The 16,094-nt window shown below is 45.5% G+C and overlaps 2 protein-coding genes across 4 annotated transcripts; one reads left to right on the forward strand and one right to left on the reverse strand.

The window, feature by feature from the left end:
* Positions 1-239: 239 nt before the first annotated feature.
* Positions 240-12,531, reverse strand: nord. 3 transcript variants are annotated; one of them, XM_017161366.3, is made up of 8 exons: positions 12,296-12,531; positions 11,034-11,428; positions 2,750-2,835; positions 2,433-2,682; positions 1,665-2,343; positions 1,467-1,600; positions 1,258-1,398; positions 240-1,175 (listed from the first exon to the last, which is right to left on the reverse strand). In XM_017161366.3, the coding sequence occupies exons 2-8, from the start codon at positions 11,339-11,341 to the stop codon at positions 1,010-1,012; spliced, it is 1,764 nt and encodes a 587-aa protein (XP_017016855.1). In that variant the 5' UTR covers positions 11,342-11,428; positions 12,296-12,531; the 3' UTR covers positions 240-1,009. The 3 variants fall into 3 exon arrangements, with proteins under 3 accessions (XP_017016855.1, XP_017016856.1, XP_070140804.1); XM_017161367.3 differs by having other exon boundaries at positions 12,277-12,531; XM_070284703.1 differs by having other exon boundaries at positions 12,233-12,531.
* On the forward strand, positions 4,484-6,573 carry Ir60a (Ionotropic receptor 60a). The gene is made up of 2 exons (XM_017161365.1): positions 4,484-5,287; positions 5,344-6,573. Exons 1-2 carry the CDS (start codon positions 4,484-4,486, stop codon positions 6,571-6,573), a joined length of 2,034 nt encoding a protein of 677 aa, XP_017016854.1.
* Positions 12,532-16,094: the final 3,563 nt, after the last annotated feature.

Raw genomic sequence — 16,094 nt, forward strand, 5'->3', positions numbered from 1 at the left:
GATGGGTTTTGTGGCCTCTCTCTCTCGTTTCTGGTTTAATGTTTCATTATCGGGCGCCGCTTATCGTCGTTAGCTTCACCGTTAACCGATGGCTATCCGCTGTCATTATTATGCGCAGCTCGCTGCACACGCCATCGTGGAGGTGATAATGATGATGGCAGGTGTAATCGCTCATCAGAAACCGAAGCAGTTTAAGAAATAATAGAACACCTTGGCAAGTCGATTTACTTTAGCTGTGGTTTCACATTTATTTGCGACACTTTCTCCTCCCTCCGTTCACCTCCCTATATAGCACACTTTGTTTATTGTCCTTCCTGCCTTTCGGCCTTCGGTTGCATAGGTTTAAGAGCTTTAAAAAATACAACGCCTTCAACGCACACACATTACGAATAGAGTATATCTACGTGGTAAGCTTAATGTACAAAAGAACTACAAAAAACACTTTGTTTACGGTTTAAACTTAACAGCAAAAGCTTAAGGAACCTAAAGTTAACTTAGGAGTGGAGCTAAGGCTAAGAACTAAAGTATCTAAAAACGATTATGCGGTAAGGAAGGGTTTCAGGGGAAAATGGTGAATGGGGCTCGGAAAAACCAATTAAACATTTTCTTTTTTACAAACATTAACGGCTAGCTAAACATTACAAAACTATATAGTAAGCACTCGAAAATACTTGGAATCTGCTTCTTTTTTGGCAAAACACAATCAGAAGTCACACACGCACACTCACTCGCTCACACAACATTTGCCACGAACATATGTATATATATCGGTATATATCTGTATATCTGTATATCGGTTTATCTGTATATCTGTATATATATGGAGATAGGTGTATAGTCTTTTAACCAGCATAGCATTGGTAGGCTAGTGTAGTAATCGTAGTGGATAAGGTAGCTTTACAACGACGGATAGTTGGGTGCCTTGGCCTTTTTTGTAATTTTGTATTCGAAAAATGCAGCGAAGCTTTTTTGGGTCCGGAACCGGAAGTGAAACCGGTAGCCGTAACGCCTAGTAGAAGGACTCGTGGGACCCATCCAAACACTGGCTAGCCATGTGCAGGGTAAGTGCCTGATAGGGCAGGGGCTTGCCCATGCTCAGGTTGGCGGTCACATACACCAGGTAACTGGAGCCCGGCATCAGGTTGAGTATGGTCTCCGTTTCGATGTTGTCGGGGCTGAAAAAGGGAATATAAGTATTAAGTTAATGCAGTTTTACTTCCTCCAAATTTTCGATTTAAAACTAAACTTTAAACCCACCTCTGTTGCCTCTCCCGGCAGGTCATCCACTCAAAGTTCCTGTACTGCATCACCCGCTTGGGCACAAAGTCCATGCAGTAGTTGGTGGGGTCCACCACGCTGCGATTGCGCTGCGGCAGATTGAACACGATGATGCAGTAGCTGTAAGTCCGGATATTAACAATATAATATATCTGAAAATCCGAACTTTAAGTTTTATTACGCCTCACCTCAATTCCCGCTCATCTAGTGAGCCATTCCAGGCTATGGTGGCCCTATTGCATCTCGTTCGCACATTGAAGACGCTCGCATTCTGCGGCAAGTCAGGCAAATCCCGGAACTGCGGTTCGCTGCTCAAAGCCACCTGGCAGATACAAATATTCCTTCTTTTATTTTAGACATTTCCTGAATTTCCTTAGGATTCTTACCATCACTTTCTGGGCGCGGAAGGCTTCGTCCTCGTTGCTGGGCTCGAAGCGCATCAGATACCGCTCGCCAGGCTGCACGCCCATCTGTCGGAGGTAGGTGGGACTGTAGAAAGCCTCCGTCCGGCCCACTTCTGTTCGCTGGCGGAGCAGACGCACCCGAATCTCACTGCCGGAGCAGGGTATAAGCAAGTGCCGCACAAAGGGCTCTGGCACTTGTGGCGGCGTCGGCGGCACCTTGAAGCTGTACACCTGCTTCCCATGCTGGCCACCGATCTTGAGCAGGAGCAGCGCCTGCTGCCTTAAGGCCAGCGGCTGGGTGCGATTAAAGCTAACCTGGCTATTCGCCAAGCGAATGGTGAGATTCTGACGCGTTTGATGGACCCCAAACAGATCCAGCTGATAGGTACTCCTTGGGAGCAGGCGACGCAGCATTTGCTGGCGCCGCTTCCCCGTACAAACAACATGCAGGCTCTGGCGAGGATTTAGTCGTCGCTCCCTTTGCGGTGGTGTAGACCAGACCAGGTCCAGGAGATTGCTTGCAGAGCAGCTTGGCGACATATGCCGCTGGTCCACATAGGCGGACACTGCCTGGCAAAAGTTGTCAAAGGATATGAACGGTGAGTCTGGGGTCACGCGCTGGATCACCAAGCAATAGTGCATGGCATGGTAGTCAAACTTGCTGGAAGGATGAGGTATTTAGAAACAATAAATTTTGTTAGTTTTATATTTCTGCATACTTTTAGGTATAACCTAACTACCACCACTCACCTCCTGTCCCACTTGACAATCATCTCGCGCTTCCGCACTCGGTTCTGGGTACGAATGCCAATCCGGTGCGTGGCATTGATCAGCGGCCAGTCCTTCTGCGGATGCTCCGCCAAAGCGTCCACCTTGAGAGCGCCGCTGTGGCGGGCGAGCACAAAGAGATCATAGTGACCGCGGAGAGCGCAGGGCAGAACCAGGCTGCCCATAGCCACACCTGGCCCAGGTGGAGCGGCTGCCGGGCGCAGCAGGTTCGCTGCAAGGAGGCAGGAGCCGGGGGTTAATGGCTGCAACTGGACGGGGAACCTATGAGGCCGACTTACCTGTGCGATTGTAGTACATCTTGCGGCCCACGGGCGCCGAAAAGCGAATCGTCAGCGGCGTCGAGGCGTTCAGGTTCAGCACAAATCTGCAAAACGAGATGAAGGCGGCTTTGAGGGGCGGAGTAAGTGAGCTGTTAACGCCCTTTGTCAAAAATGATGACACTAAATTATCACACGCAATTTGTTTTGCCGCCTGTCTGGACCGGCCGAACTGAGCCAAATGAGTCAGCGGCTTTGGTAGGTTACCCTGGCCAAAAGGGGTAGTTTAGCTTATGGTATTTTTAAAGAAAGATATCGTTGACTGAGTTATAGTTATTTATGAATTTGTATGTATTTTTATGGGAGATCTTAGTTTTCTTATCCTTATATTCCTTTTATATTTTTGATACCAATTTTTTCAATAATTTTGCTCCTTCAGATATTCCAAGGGTATCCCCGACTCGACTTGCCAAAAAAGAATCTCTTCCCCGAACTTTGTTTATCCATCTTCTCCGCTCTGAAGCTGTTGCAACTTTGTTGCAGCCAAAGATTGAGTCCAAGTCCCCTGGGCAGCGGCCTGTGTGCTCTGGCCTGCCAGAGTTTTGTATTGTAATTAAATGCGAAATTTACGAGCAATTTTTCTAATGACAAACTGCTAAGACAAATGAGCTCGCCGATACACCCACACCCACTCACACACACACACACACACACAGGGACTCACAAGATGTCTAGGATGCACTGCGGCCAAACAAAATGGAGGAGGAGGAGCTTGGAAGCAGGATGGCCATTGCAGCAAATGACTCATTGACTTGGCTTATGGCCGGCCATCTCGAGTTTTATTTTTATGACCGGCTACTTCCGGCCAACGCCATCTCTCCATCTCCAGCTAGTGACCATCCCCCGCAACCGGGCCAGAGTCGGTCGTATATATTTTTGGCCGCCCTGCCAAAAGGTTCCGCCGCTTTCCAGCGGATCCGAATCGGATCGGATTGATGGAGTGTTTTAATGCATTTGCGACCATTGTTGCCGGCGGCGGCGGCGGCGGCGCCTCGTCGGCTGAGCAAATATTTGCTTTAATTTAAGCCTTGCATGTTGCAATGGCGATTGTTTGTCATTCGTTCGGGTCCGGGCCATCCTTGTTGTCTGCTCTGCACGATGATGACAGCAGTCAATTATACAAGGCAAACAACATCAGCCAAAGACGAAAGTTGAATGCGCTCTTGGTCTCTGCGAGGAAGTGATTTAATGGCCTCTTGACCAGGCCCAAAAGTAAGTGGGTAAGTAGGTAGTAATAATACTGCATTTATGGTCAAAAGTTTATGGTTTATGGAGAGGAAACTGCTGCTTATGTTTATGAAGAGGGCAGAGTCAATTAAGTGATTTTAATAATGTTATTAGGGAGCTGTATTATTTTTTATATAAGGAACTAACTAAGAGGTTTTCTAATAATATTTATATCTATTCAATAATAATAATAATAATAAATACTGTTATTAATCTTGTAATTCTTTTCATAAAGTCCCGAAAACCTAGAAGCTCATCTAGCAAAAAGTAGGGCATCCACCGTGTATAACATGCACCACAAAGTTCACACCCGCCGCAGTTAATTCGCAATTGTCCAACCTGACTGACACGACAATGAAGATTACACCACGTAATCACCTGAGTGTCATCCTCCCATTGCTTCAGCTCTTCGACCTGTGTTTTGGCATAGTGAATCCCTCAAATGAGACAGCCAACACGGTGATCTATATGCTGCCAGCCAAGGACATTGGACCCGAGGTGTGGAAAGCCGGAGTCGATTGCCTGGACAGCTTTGCGCAAATCTTTTTCTACAGGAAACCCGCTGAGCGTTTCACCAGAGCTTACAACCTAATGCTGACCCATGCCTTCAATCTCTCCAGTCCGGCTGACCAGATCCAGGAGGGTTTCAGCAAGCGTATCAACGAGGCGGCCACGGATCCCACGGAGCCACGGAGAGGGGAACTCTTCCAGATGCGAGTCGTTACCGATCATAGTAGACACGATCGTAGCAAGAGCTTTGGCGCTTTGACTTACACGGATAACTATGTGATAATAGTGGACTCGGTGGAGCGACTGCTCAGCCTGATGAGTCGCTTTATAAGCAAGATGCGCTCTTGGAATCCCGGAGCCAGATTCCTAGTGCTCTTTCACAACCCACACATGCGGAATAGACCCTGGACCGTGGCCTCTCAGATCTTTAACGAGCTGATGCACAGCTTCTATGTGCATCGCGTGGCCCTGCTCTATGCCAACTCCTCCATGGACTACAATCTTCTGGTCAATGATTACTACAGCAATGTGGATTGCCGGATTCTGAATGTCCAGAGCGTGGGTCAGTGCCATGATGGAGAGCTGTACCCCAGTCCCAATGCCGTGCATGCTTCTATGTTGGACTATGTGGCGGGATTTAGTCCTGCTTACTGCACCTTCTACGTCTGTGCCTCGATTTCTGCGCCCTTTGTGGAGGCCGACTGCATCACGGGCCTGGAGATGAGGATTCTGGGTTTTATGAGAAATCGAATGAAGTTTTATGTGAGTTGATACCAAAGGATAATAACCTCTCCTTCTACCTGTCTATATCCTTCCAGGTTAATCAAACCTGCAGCACCGAGTCTCGGGGAGAGATGGACAACAATGGCGTATGGAATGGCCTTCTCGGTAAGCTAACCGACAACGAGTGCGACTTTGTTATCGGTGGCTACTATCCGGACAACGAAGTGGCCGACTTCTTCTGGGGCTCCGATACCTATTTGCAGGATGCACACACCTGGTACATCAAGGTGGCCGACCGCCGTCCTGCCTGGCAGGCAATGGTTGGGATCTTTGAGCCCCTTACTTGGGTTGCTTTTATCCTGGTACAGCTGCTCAGTTGGTGGTGTTGGTTTGCCCTGGTGAAGGTGCTGCCGGAGCCGAGATACTTCCAACAGATCAGCCTGACGGCCATCAACACCATGGCCGTATCTATAGGCATTGCAGTTCAGGAGCGTCCCATATGCGAGGCCACGCGGATCTTCTTCATGGCCTTGACCTTCTACGGGCTCAATGTGGTGGCCATTTATACGTCCAAGATGATAGGAACATTCCAGGACCCTGGCTATCTCCATCAGCTGGACGAACTGACGGAGGTGGTGGCCGCCGGTATACCCTACGGCGGGCACGAAGAGAGTCGTGATTGGTTTGAGAACGAGGATGACATGTGGATTTTCAATGGGTACAACATCTCACCGGAGTTCACTCCGCAAACAAAGAACCTAAAGGCCGTGAAGTCGGGTGAACGCTGCATCCTCAGCAACCGAATGTACACGCTGCAGAGTCCCCTAGCGGACGACATCTATGCGTTCGAGCAGAATGTCTTTAGCAGTCCGCTGCAGATGATCATGAAGGCGGGCTTCCCTTTCCTGTTCGAGATGAACAGCATCATCCGGCTGATGCGGGATGTCGGCATCTTCCAGAAGATCGACGCAGACTTTCGGTACAACAATACGTATTTAAACAGGATCAACAAGATGAGGCCACACTTTGCGGACATGGCCATTGTCCTGACCACGGAGCACCTCAAAGGACCCTTTGGCATCCTGGTGGTGGGCATCTTCTGTGCCGCCCTCACCTTTCTAGGGGAGTTAATAACCCGACATTGGCGCTGCCAGGTGGTCAGCAGAAAGCAGCAGGACAGGATTAAGCGACGTCAAAAGAAGAGGCGTGGCAAGGGTAAGGGAAAGGTTAAGAGGAACAAGGGATTTCAGGATGGCAGTACCATCCAAGTTCAAGTGGCTCCAGTCGTACGATTTACGCCACTCAAACGACGCAAAGTTTTCTAGGGACAAACAAGAGCCAAGAGAGCAGGGGAAACTAACCCAAACTAATGCCCCTCCTCCTCCTCCATCTCCTTCTGCCTGCCTGCTGCGATAAAAATTGACTCAATTCACATAAATTTGCAATTGAGAGACACTGACTGTGACTCTGAGACTTCCCATTCCCGGCTACCGACTCCGTCTTGCCCCCTTTGGGGAAACGTCTGCGTCTGCGTCTGGATGTTCTTCTGTCTGGCCCGTGGTCTGGTCTAGTCTGCTTTGCTCTGTTCTGTTCTGTTCTGGTCGCCTCTGTTACTTTTCACGCGAAATACTTAAAATCAGAGACGAAATTCTATTTTTGCAACAATCACAGGCAAAGGCAGGGAGTCCGTCCGTGTCCCGGCACGGTGCCGGTGCCGGTGCCCCTTCCTCCTCCTCTGGGAGGCGGCGACACCCTAGCTGGTGGCTTGCTGCTTTCCGCAAATTGACAATCAGCTTCAGCTTTTCCCCAAACTGAGAAACTGAGAAAAGTCCGGAGCGAAAACAGAGATAAAGAACGAGTTAAGCAGATATTCCCATAAGTGGCGCATTCGCTGATTGCACAGGAAGTTACTGCAGTGCCATGCACTTTCAAGCCAAACAAATATCGCGCCAATATCAGATGGCACAAGTTTCGGAATTGAAAATATCACAAATGAAATTGGAAAGCATATAGTAGTAGGGTCAGAGAGAGAAACTTTCTTGTCGAATTATGTGAGTTACAGGATATAAATTCGTAAATTTCATTCGGATTCCCATTTAATAGATAATGCTTTTTGGGAGAAAAATAAAGTTGGAAGCTTCCTTATTTCAAGTCCATATAAGCTGTTTTTTCAAATGAATTGTCACAGATATGTTTTGGAAGGAATCCTTAAGGGTTCATATATTAACAAGCTTGCATAAAATGCTTATAAATTGTTTAAAAATTATCAAAAATAAATACTGAAATAGTTCAAAGATTTGTATTTCAATTGCCAAGTATATAAAGTAATTTTTATTCTTCTGCAATTATCCCTTGATGAGAAGGATCAATGTGTTAGACGGCAGGCAAAAAATTCTTTTTTAATTAGTTAACTACATCACAAAATAATAATCTAAATACCAATTTGAAAATTCCACTTAAAATCATATTTCATTTAAAATGTACAAGTACACTTTTCAAATATAAGATTGTCGATAAATCAGTTTTCTTCTTCGGGAAAATTCGCATTTATTTATACTTTCCCCTTCCGCAACCTGCCTCAATCTTCTCCAACTTGTTCAAGCCATTTATCATATGTTTTCATTAATGGATCTTCTACTCGCCCACAATAAGTGCCACGAATTACTCATCCACTCTTGAGGGCTCTCATTTCACCCTTGTGATCCTGATTTGATAGCTCTATCACTGATTATGTGCAGTGATTCACACCCAAAAACCAAATAATAAAAACAATGCCCCGTCATACAAAGACACACTCAATTACTCACACACCATGAGCACTTAGTGTCGGTAATTTGAAAATTGCGCTTCCCTAACGTTGATTTATATTTTCTCCTCCTCTTTTCCCCTTCTTATTTTGTTTTGGGAAATTTTAGACTATTGAACTATGGTGCGTTGAGGAGACATACGGCGTGCGAAGTGCGACATCGTCTTGATGCGATGCCGTCTGACTAAGAGACCTCAAATCGAGCGACGCCCCTGTGTCTGTTCTGTTCTGTTTGGTTCTGTCGATTCCGAGTCCCATTCCTATACTTTTTCTGATTCCGATTCCAATTTCAGAGACTCACAATCAGTCTGCCACCGTCTCGACCGAGTATTTTCGTACTCTGTCAAGTGCTAAAAATATAGATACTATACCATTCGTAGGAGATCTTTTCTGGCGGCGCAAAAAGCAAAAAGCATTGCCGCGAATGATGACGACGTAGCTGGGGCATTGGTCATTGTGCGAAATTTTTTTTGAGGCGCAGCAAGGTCTGCGTAGTTTTTGGTTAAAACCAAGCCGAAAGCCAAACCAAACAGAAACACACACTGGGAATTATGCTCCGCATTTTATGGCCATTTGTTGTAGCCACTGTTGCTGTTGTGGCTGCTGCTGTTGTTGTTGTGGCTCCTTTGATGCGCTTACAAATAAATAGTTTCACGCCATAAAGCCGCACGGACTAGAGAAGGAGGAGGAGGAGGAGATGGACACGCAGGCGGAGACCAAGGCGGAGACGGGGGCGAGTGGCGAGTGGCTGGCCGGGCAATAAAAGTTGTTTACATCGCCTGAGCCTGCGGCGCACATAAAAATGCAACGCCAACAACAATCAAACAACAGCATCAACATATTAACAACATTTTGCCTTCATTCCCCATACAAAATGGTGGGGCAGCAGGGTTTACCTAGTGCCTGGAGTGCGTATGAGTTAGGACTTGAAGTTAAAAAATATTTAGGCTGTATATCTTCTAATAAAGACTTTTCCTTTCTTTAAGTAAATATTTTTAAAAACAGTAATCTAATGATATTTAAGTAAAATCCAATATTATTTAAACAAAGAACTGTATTCAAACCGCTCCAAACGAAGGTATTTCCCCGTCGAGCTTATTCCAGAATGCACACATCACAATTTGTACAGTTTTGGGGTTTATTTTGATTTGGGGCCACTGACTGGACGACGACTGCCGGGCAAAACTAGCGAGCGGGTGCCACAGGTGGCATTCGCGTCCGCATTGATCGAGCTGCGAAGGCGAGCCGCGGAATTGAGCATTGGGAACTGGGAATTGGGAATGGGAATGGGAACGGGAGCGCACATTGCGCCGTCGAATTAAGTCGTAAAATTAATATTTATGATTTGTTTGTGCAAAAATATTAACGCTTGCGCCTTGATTGGCAGGCCCAAGGGGGGGGGACCTCGGACTGTGACTGGTTGGAAGGATATGCACGAGGTCCACTTGGCATAGGAATGGGTATCGGAATGGGAATGGGCACTGCTGATTCTAGCGAAACTCTTAATGGCTGCACGCGCCATAAAAGCGATATTTGCCATTGCTGTTGCACTGGCCAACTCGCTCCTTTTCACACGCTCAGCAAACTGGGGAAACTCGAGCCAAACATCACGTACTCTGGTTCTGGCTTTGTGGCACTGGATCTCGGATCCCCAGATCTCCACAGTCTCCAAACCGAGCCGGTCACTGGAGCTGCACTTGGGCAATTGGAGCTCTCTCGCTGGGTCGCGCGACTTTACAGCATCACTCACACACATATACATATATATATAGTACAGGAAAAACGAGACAAAAAACTGGGGGAAAAAGAACCGAAAAAGGAGTTGACGACAAACCACGACATTAATTTGAATGTTTGCCGGCATTCTATGGCAAATGATCGAGTGTTATACGAGCCCTGGGCTTTCAGTTTCCCTTCTCTCTCCTGTCCACCCTCCCCAGCACGGCTGCACGTTCACTGGAGATGATGGAAACTGAAATCCCGGGACCATCACAGCCTAAGCGAAAACGTGACGGGCCGTGTTTGACCCAGGCCCAAGCTGCGGCCCAGCGGAAACCAATGAAAAAGTAGAAGAGGAGAAAAAATTCGGAATGTTACTCATACGCCACGTGCAACTCAAAGGGAACCGTGGCTTTTTGTTGCCAGGGGGCCGAATTTAAAGCTCGATATTTGAGCTATAGGAGATTTTCAGGTCTTAAATAGGTTTTGTAGAGGAAAAAATAGGGGGAAAGTAACAATTTGTTTGTTTAATTAGAGAAAATAAAATACATAAAATAAAAAGATGAATTATTTCCTGAACCAGCTGGAGTTTTTCCTCTAGCTCTTTGATTCTAAGGTCTTATAAGGTTTATCATTGATTAAGAAATTTTGGCTTAATTTTTAAATGCAGCTGAACTAATAGCATTTAAATTTAAAATTAAATTATTGTTGAGCAATTTAAATTTTAATTTCTCACATTTTTCATCTATTTATGATATGCTCCATTTCCTAGCATATTAATGGATTAAGTTAAGCATTTTAGGCATCTGAAAGCATCTTTTTCCGCCTACTTAAGGCCCATTTTCCCACACCTCCCCTTTTTCGCCAATAGTTTAATAGATTTTGGAAAAGTTTACTATGAAATCAGAAGCCAGTGTGCAATGTGTGGCGGCTGCGGCAGCTGTGATGGCAACAAAAACTCGCACACTAGACAAACGGCTAGAAGGAGAGCAGTGGCCAACACACACACACTGACAGCACAGCACACACATGCACGTTTATGGACAACTGTAAAAAATCTCTGGCCGTGGAGAGTTTTTTGTTTGGCCAGCCACACGTCGTGGTTATAAATTATTTTTCCTTTTTCTTGTTCGTCCTCCTCGGAGGCGCCCCTAAGTTCGGTTTTCGGTTTTGGCCATCTTCCGTATTTGTTTGGCCGTAATTTGATTTGTGTGGCAGGCGGCGTCGCCAGCGCACTTAGCCATATTGCACCGTACTCACCGCTTCTTCTGTCGCTCCGCCAAAGCAATGTGCACGGGCACGTCCACATAGAGGTCCTCCACATCGTCGATGTCCTTCAGCATCTTGCGGTAACGCTGCAACGACGGACATCGCTGCGGTGGCACAGGCGTCGCCCTGGCCGTTGGCAATGTCTCCGCATTGGGATCCCGATTTTGGGTTAAGAGCGGCTGCAGCAACTCGGTGGAATCCAGGATAATCCGGTTACTGGCCAGCGGCGAGTGCGAGATCTCCGCTAAGAGGGGCGGGCTGAGGAGCACCAGCAGCAGGAGCTCTACTCCTGGCAGCATGGCTTGGGTTGTTTGTTTATTTATTTAATTTTCTTTTATTAACTTTGCACTTTTCAGTGTTGGTTTTTGCTTGGTTCGAGATTGGTGCTGGTTAAATTAACATAAAAATTAACTTTGTTTTAGAGATTTTTGATAGAATTTCTGATAAAATTAAGGGGGATTTCCTTCTCATAAATATCTTATTATGTTTTAAGATTTAAGTGGCATTTTAAGGTACTTTAAACTGAATAAATTCACTTCCTTCTTAACTGCTTATTAGCCAAGTTAAATCACCATAAACTAACTAATAAAAACAGCAATTTATTCCCCCGAAGTGCGTTTTGGCTTAAAGCCGAAAATCCAGTAAACCGCACCCCCAAAAAACTCCTACTCCTCAACTGCTGCCAGGCAACAGTGTCTCTGTCTCAAAGGGAGCCTCGTGTCTGCCCTCCGCCCCACTGCTACTGCTCCTTCTCTGTCCTCCGCACAATTAAGACCTGTCAAACCTTTGACACACGTCGCCTGCTCTGCTCAAAGCTCCTTGCCACCCCACGACGACTTCTTTGATGGTTGGCTCTGCCCCCCAAAAAAAAAAAACAAGAAAAATAAAAGGAAAAAGAAAAAAACCATTTTTTTTAGGGGGAGTAAAGCTGTGCGTGGTCGGCTCCTCTTTTCTCTGTGAGTTTTTTTGGGGCAAGCAATTAATTGGGGGCTGCTGCAGTGAATCGATTCTCGGAACTGTTAGATTTGCTAATTGCGACTGCCCGCCCGCTGACCTTTCCCCCCCCCCAGAAACCGTTTAATTAAGATTCTGCGAATTTGCGTGTGCCGCAACAATTGGCCAGGGGTTTGTGATTCCTGAGGGGGTTGGAGAGCCTATAAAGGTTTATAAAGGGGCTGTGCCACCACCACCTGTGGCTGAGCACACACGAGCAATTAGCCGAGGGCACACGCACACGAGACGAGCACTCTTACGCTTCGAATTCGTTTACACTATTTTTTTCACAATTTTATACGCGTATTTTGATTTGCAACAGTGGCACGCATAGTTGAAATACTTTTAGCGGGCTTTTTGCCGGGTACAATCCGCACTCTCTCTCTCACAGGCACACGCGACACACGGCTGGCTACACGTTTCCCGGGCTCCGTGCGGCGCACACGGCACTTTGCGGAAGTCTGGCTGCTGTTTCCGTCGTATTTCGTCCGCCTGCCTTGACGTGCGGACGCAAAATGCCGAGAGTCGTGCGCAAAGAAAGCCAAAAAGCCCGAGCGTTGAGAGCAAGAAGCGACTGCGATTCAGTGCTGCCAGAATTGAGGGGGCAAAAATTGCTAGATTTGGAAAATACAATTTTTGGGAATTTCTGTGGGTTATTTTAAATTAAAATTCAGTAATTAAAAGTCATTAAAATTAATTATTAATTAAACACAATTATAATAAACAGCAAAGGAGATCATTCTTGTTCTTATTAGGTTAAAAACATATTCAAATAAAAATTCTTATATTTTTCTGAGCCATGTTTAAAGTAATCAATCAATAAAGTATACAAGGCCATCAAAAATTCTATACAAAAATAACAAAATTACTTGCATTCATATAAAAATGGTTTAAAAAGATTGCTAAAATTGTTTAATAAAAATTAAAAATTGTTTGATTTGTGGCTCAAAGCATTCATTTTATTTTTAGTTGCCAAATTCAGCAACTAAATTGCTAAATTGGCTGCACCGCTGCCATTTCCGACTGCGACGCCAACGCTGGCCGAGGCAGCGACGGCGACTGAGGCAGCGACCGAAGAAGGCCCCACTAAAACCCGAAGACGACACGAAGTCTCCCCCACGCACACACACACATAAACAGTCTCAAATAAGCGTAAGACAAAAAAGTCCTAAAAGAATATTAAAAAGAACGAAAGCCTTCTACGGACTAGGAAATACCCTAGAGTTACTATCCTTTTTAGAGAATATTTTTCAAAGAAATATATCAATATATTTTCAATATTTTTTAAAGAAATATATTTTCTATAATGAACATCTTCAAACTAGACATCATTTTTAGACACCAACAAAAAATAAGCAATCTCATCCGTCAGCCTTATCAGTGAATACGACGAGCTCCGTGTTAAAAAGCTAAGCTATCATGCCTAATAATACATTTTATTTAAATTGTTTTGACCTCAGGCCAAACCAACCGATAATCATACAAATAAAGTGTCGCAAATTGAGTATTTAAAATATTTATAATCAAATATATTGCCCTTTTAGCCCCAAAATTTGTTCCTAACTGTTGACATATTCACATTAAATTTTACAACTATTCAGCATGGGTTAATGATGGGCAGATTCGCTTAGAGATACCCTTTAGCAGCAATACAATTAAAGGGTATCAAGCTCACACAAACAATACACACCCAATACATTTTCCTTTTTGTTTTGCCTTAATTAATGTTTTTGCTTTGGGCCTGCCCCATTGATGGCTTCTGTTGGTTTTTTGTTTTCTTTTTTTATATATTTTTTTTTGTCGCGCCAACATTTTTGATTTTTGAATTTCGTTTTCAATGAAAACCAGAACAGAACAGAACAGAAGAGGAGAACCCAAATCAGAATCTGAATCAGAACCAGAATCAGTCGAATATCATGATGTGCGTTGCTTTTTTTATGTGCGGCACGTGACTTTCAGTGCAAACATTGAGCGCCACTCGGCCGCATCTTGGTTACATCCCCCGGAGATCCCCCACCCGTCCGCATGCAAAGTGGCCTCCACATGAAATCGGAGCTGGACGAAACACGGAAGATAAACATTAGATCCAAGTGCCGGCGAAGGAGGAGAGTGCTGGATGTGCAGCATGCGATGAGGCGATGCTCTGGCCACGCTTTGACAGGCGATTCGAGTGCATGTCCAGCTGGATTTCAGATTGGGTATAAGAGTATAAAGTTTCCTAGGTTCTAAAGGGCTTAAAACTGCAATATCTTAGAACGTAAGAAATTAGATGATTAAAATGTAAAAAATATAACAATTCAATGTTTATTTAATATTTCAATTTATAAGTTATAAGGTAAACATGTAAAAATTTGTAATATTTCACCTTCCTGTTTACCAAAATCCACCAGTTTCCGATCTATACAGACCTTATTCATCAATCTTTGCTTCCTAGTTAGTTTTACTGAACGAAAAACCTCATAAATGTCAGACAAAATTGTTATGAAATTTACACCGGCAATGTTTTTGCATTTTTTTCTGCTGATTTATATAAATTGCGTTCTCTTTGCAATTTTCCCTGTTGCCTTTCCTGGCCCCACCTTGCTTTGGTGGTGTGTGTGTGTGTGTGTGACGGGGCTTTCCCGGAATTCTGACAGCATAAAGCGAAAAGCTGAAACAACATTTTTGCCCTGTGACAGGAAGGAAATGAGTTGCCTCTGTAGCCGTAGCGTAGCAACAAATTAACAGCAAATTAGTTAGAAAATCAGGCAGCGATTTTAGTGACTTAATCAGCGGCAGCAGCAGCTGCTGCAGGAGGAGGAGGAGGTGGAGGAGGTTTGCAACTGCAACTGGCGGCAGAAGCATCTCGGGTTGACAAAGGCCAACCTTGAAGAGGCGCCCCTGCCGCGCATTCCTCAAGGGGCCCCAGCCAATCCTTGGCTACCATGCTCATGCATAATGCAGAGGACGCTGTCCGCCTGTCAGTGGGCCTCTGTCCAGGGTCCCTTCCCTCCAACGCTGATGGTGGCCCCAAGTCGGCGTTGCATTTTCAACAAATTAATTATTGGCGAAGAGGTGGAACAAGTCACTTAGCTGCTGCCGTGTAGAATATATACCCTTGTTTCTCAAAGATCCCAGTAGGAAGGGCTTAAAGATTGAGAGCTTAATAAATCAAAAGTCTGGAAATTGGAAACTTGTTTAGTTTTTAATTAAGTTATTAATTTGGAGAGTAAACTTTAGTATTTTATAAACTCTGTGTTTATTTTGGTATTTCAAATATTTCGACAAAAATATATTGATTCCCTTAAATTGCTGTCATCGCTGTAAATACCGCGTGAATTCCGATTGAGTGCATTTCTCGCTGTTGACACAATACTTCAGTTCGCTCCATTTGTGTAACGATAGAGTCAACACTCTGCTCCTGACAATCGATCAGCGTTTTGTGACTGCCAAACTGGGGAATTGAGCAACGGAGCAACTGAACAACTGAACAACTGACGCACTGCCAAAGTGGCAAAGTGCCGAACTGCCGAGCATCCTGGCATCCCACCCCAGCACCATTGATGAAACTTATTGGTACAACATTTTTGCCTCACACTCACACTTCATCAACGCAACATGATTGGCATGCCAACGTCAGCCGACACAGGCAGAAGCTATATGGCTATATAGTCGACGAGATGAGGAGTCACCGGGTATGGGGATTCCACGGGATGAGGAGTCGGAGGAGCAACTGCAGCGGCAGCAACAATAAATGCGGCAACGTTGGCGGCGAAAGCCTCCGACATGTGTAAAGGAATCGTTTAAAATAAATGACAGGCGCAGCCCCTTTTTTCCCCCGTCCTGGTCCTGGCCCCCATCCATATACCCTACTCCCGCAAAGAGCACACCGCTGCCCGTTCCCCGTTCCCTGTTCCCATATCGGTCCCAGTCCAGGTCCCCATGGCTGCATAATTACCCCCAGAGCAGAGCACACGGCAGATCACAATAATCAATACGGCCAGGCCGATGCGGAGTGGAGTGGCAGGGAGCATGGAGCATGGAGCATGGCCGAGTTTTTGTTTTCTCTTCCCGCTCCTG

This window comes from Drosophila kikkawai, chromosome 2R (assembly GCF_030179895.1).
Source record: "Drosophila kikkawai strain 14028-0561.14 chromosome 2R, DkikHiC1v2, whole genome shotgun sequence".
Classification (NCBI taxonomy): Eukaryota; Metazoa; Arthropoda; class Insecta; order Diptera; family Drosophilidae; genus Drosophila; species Drosophila kikkawai.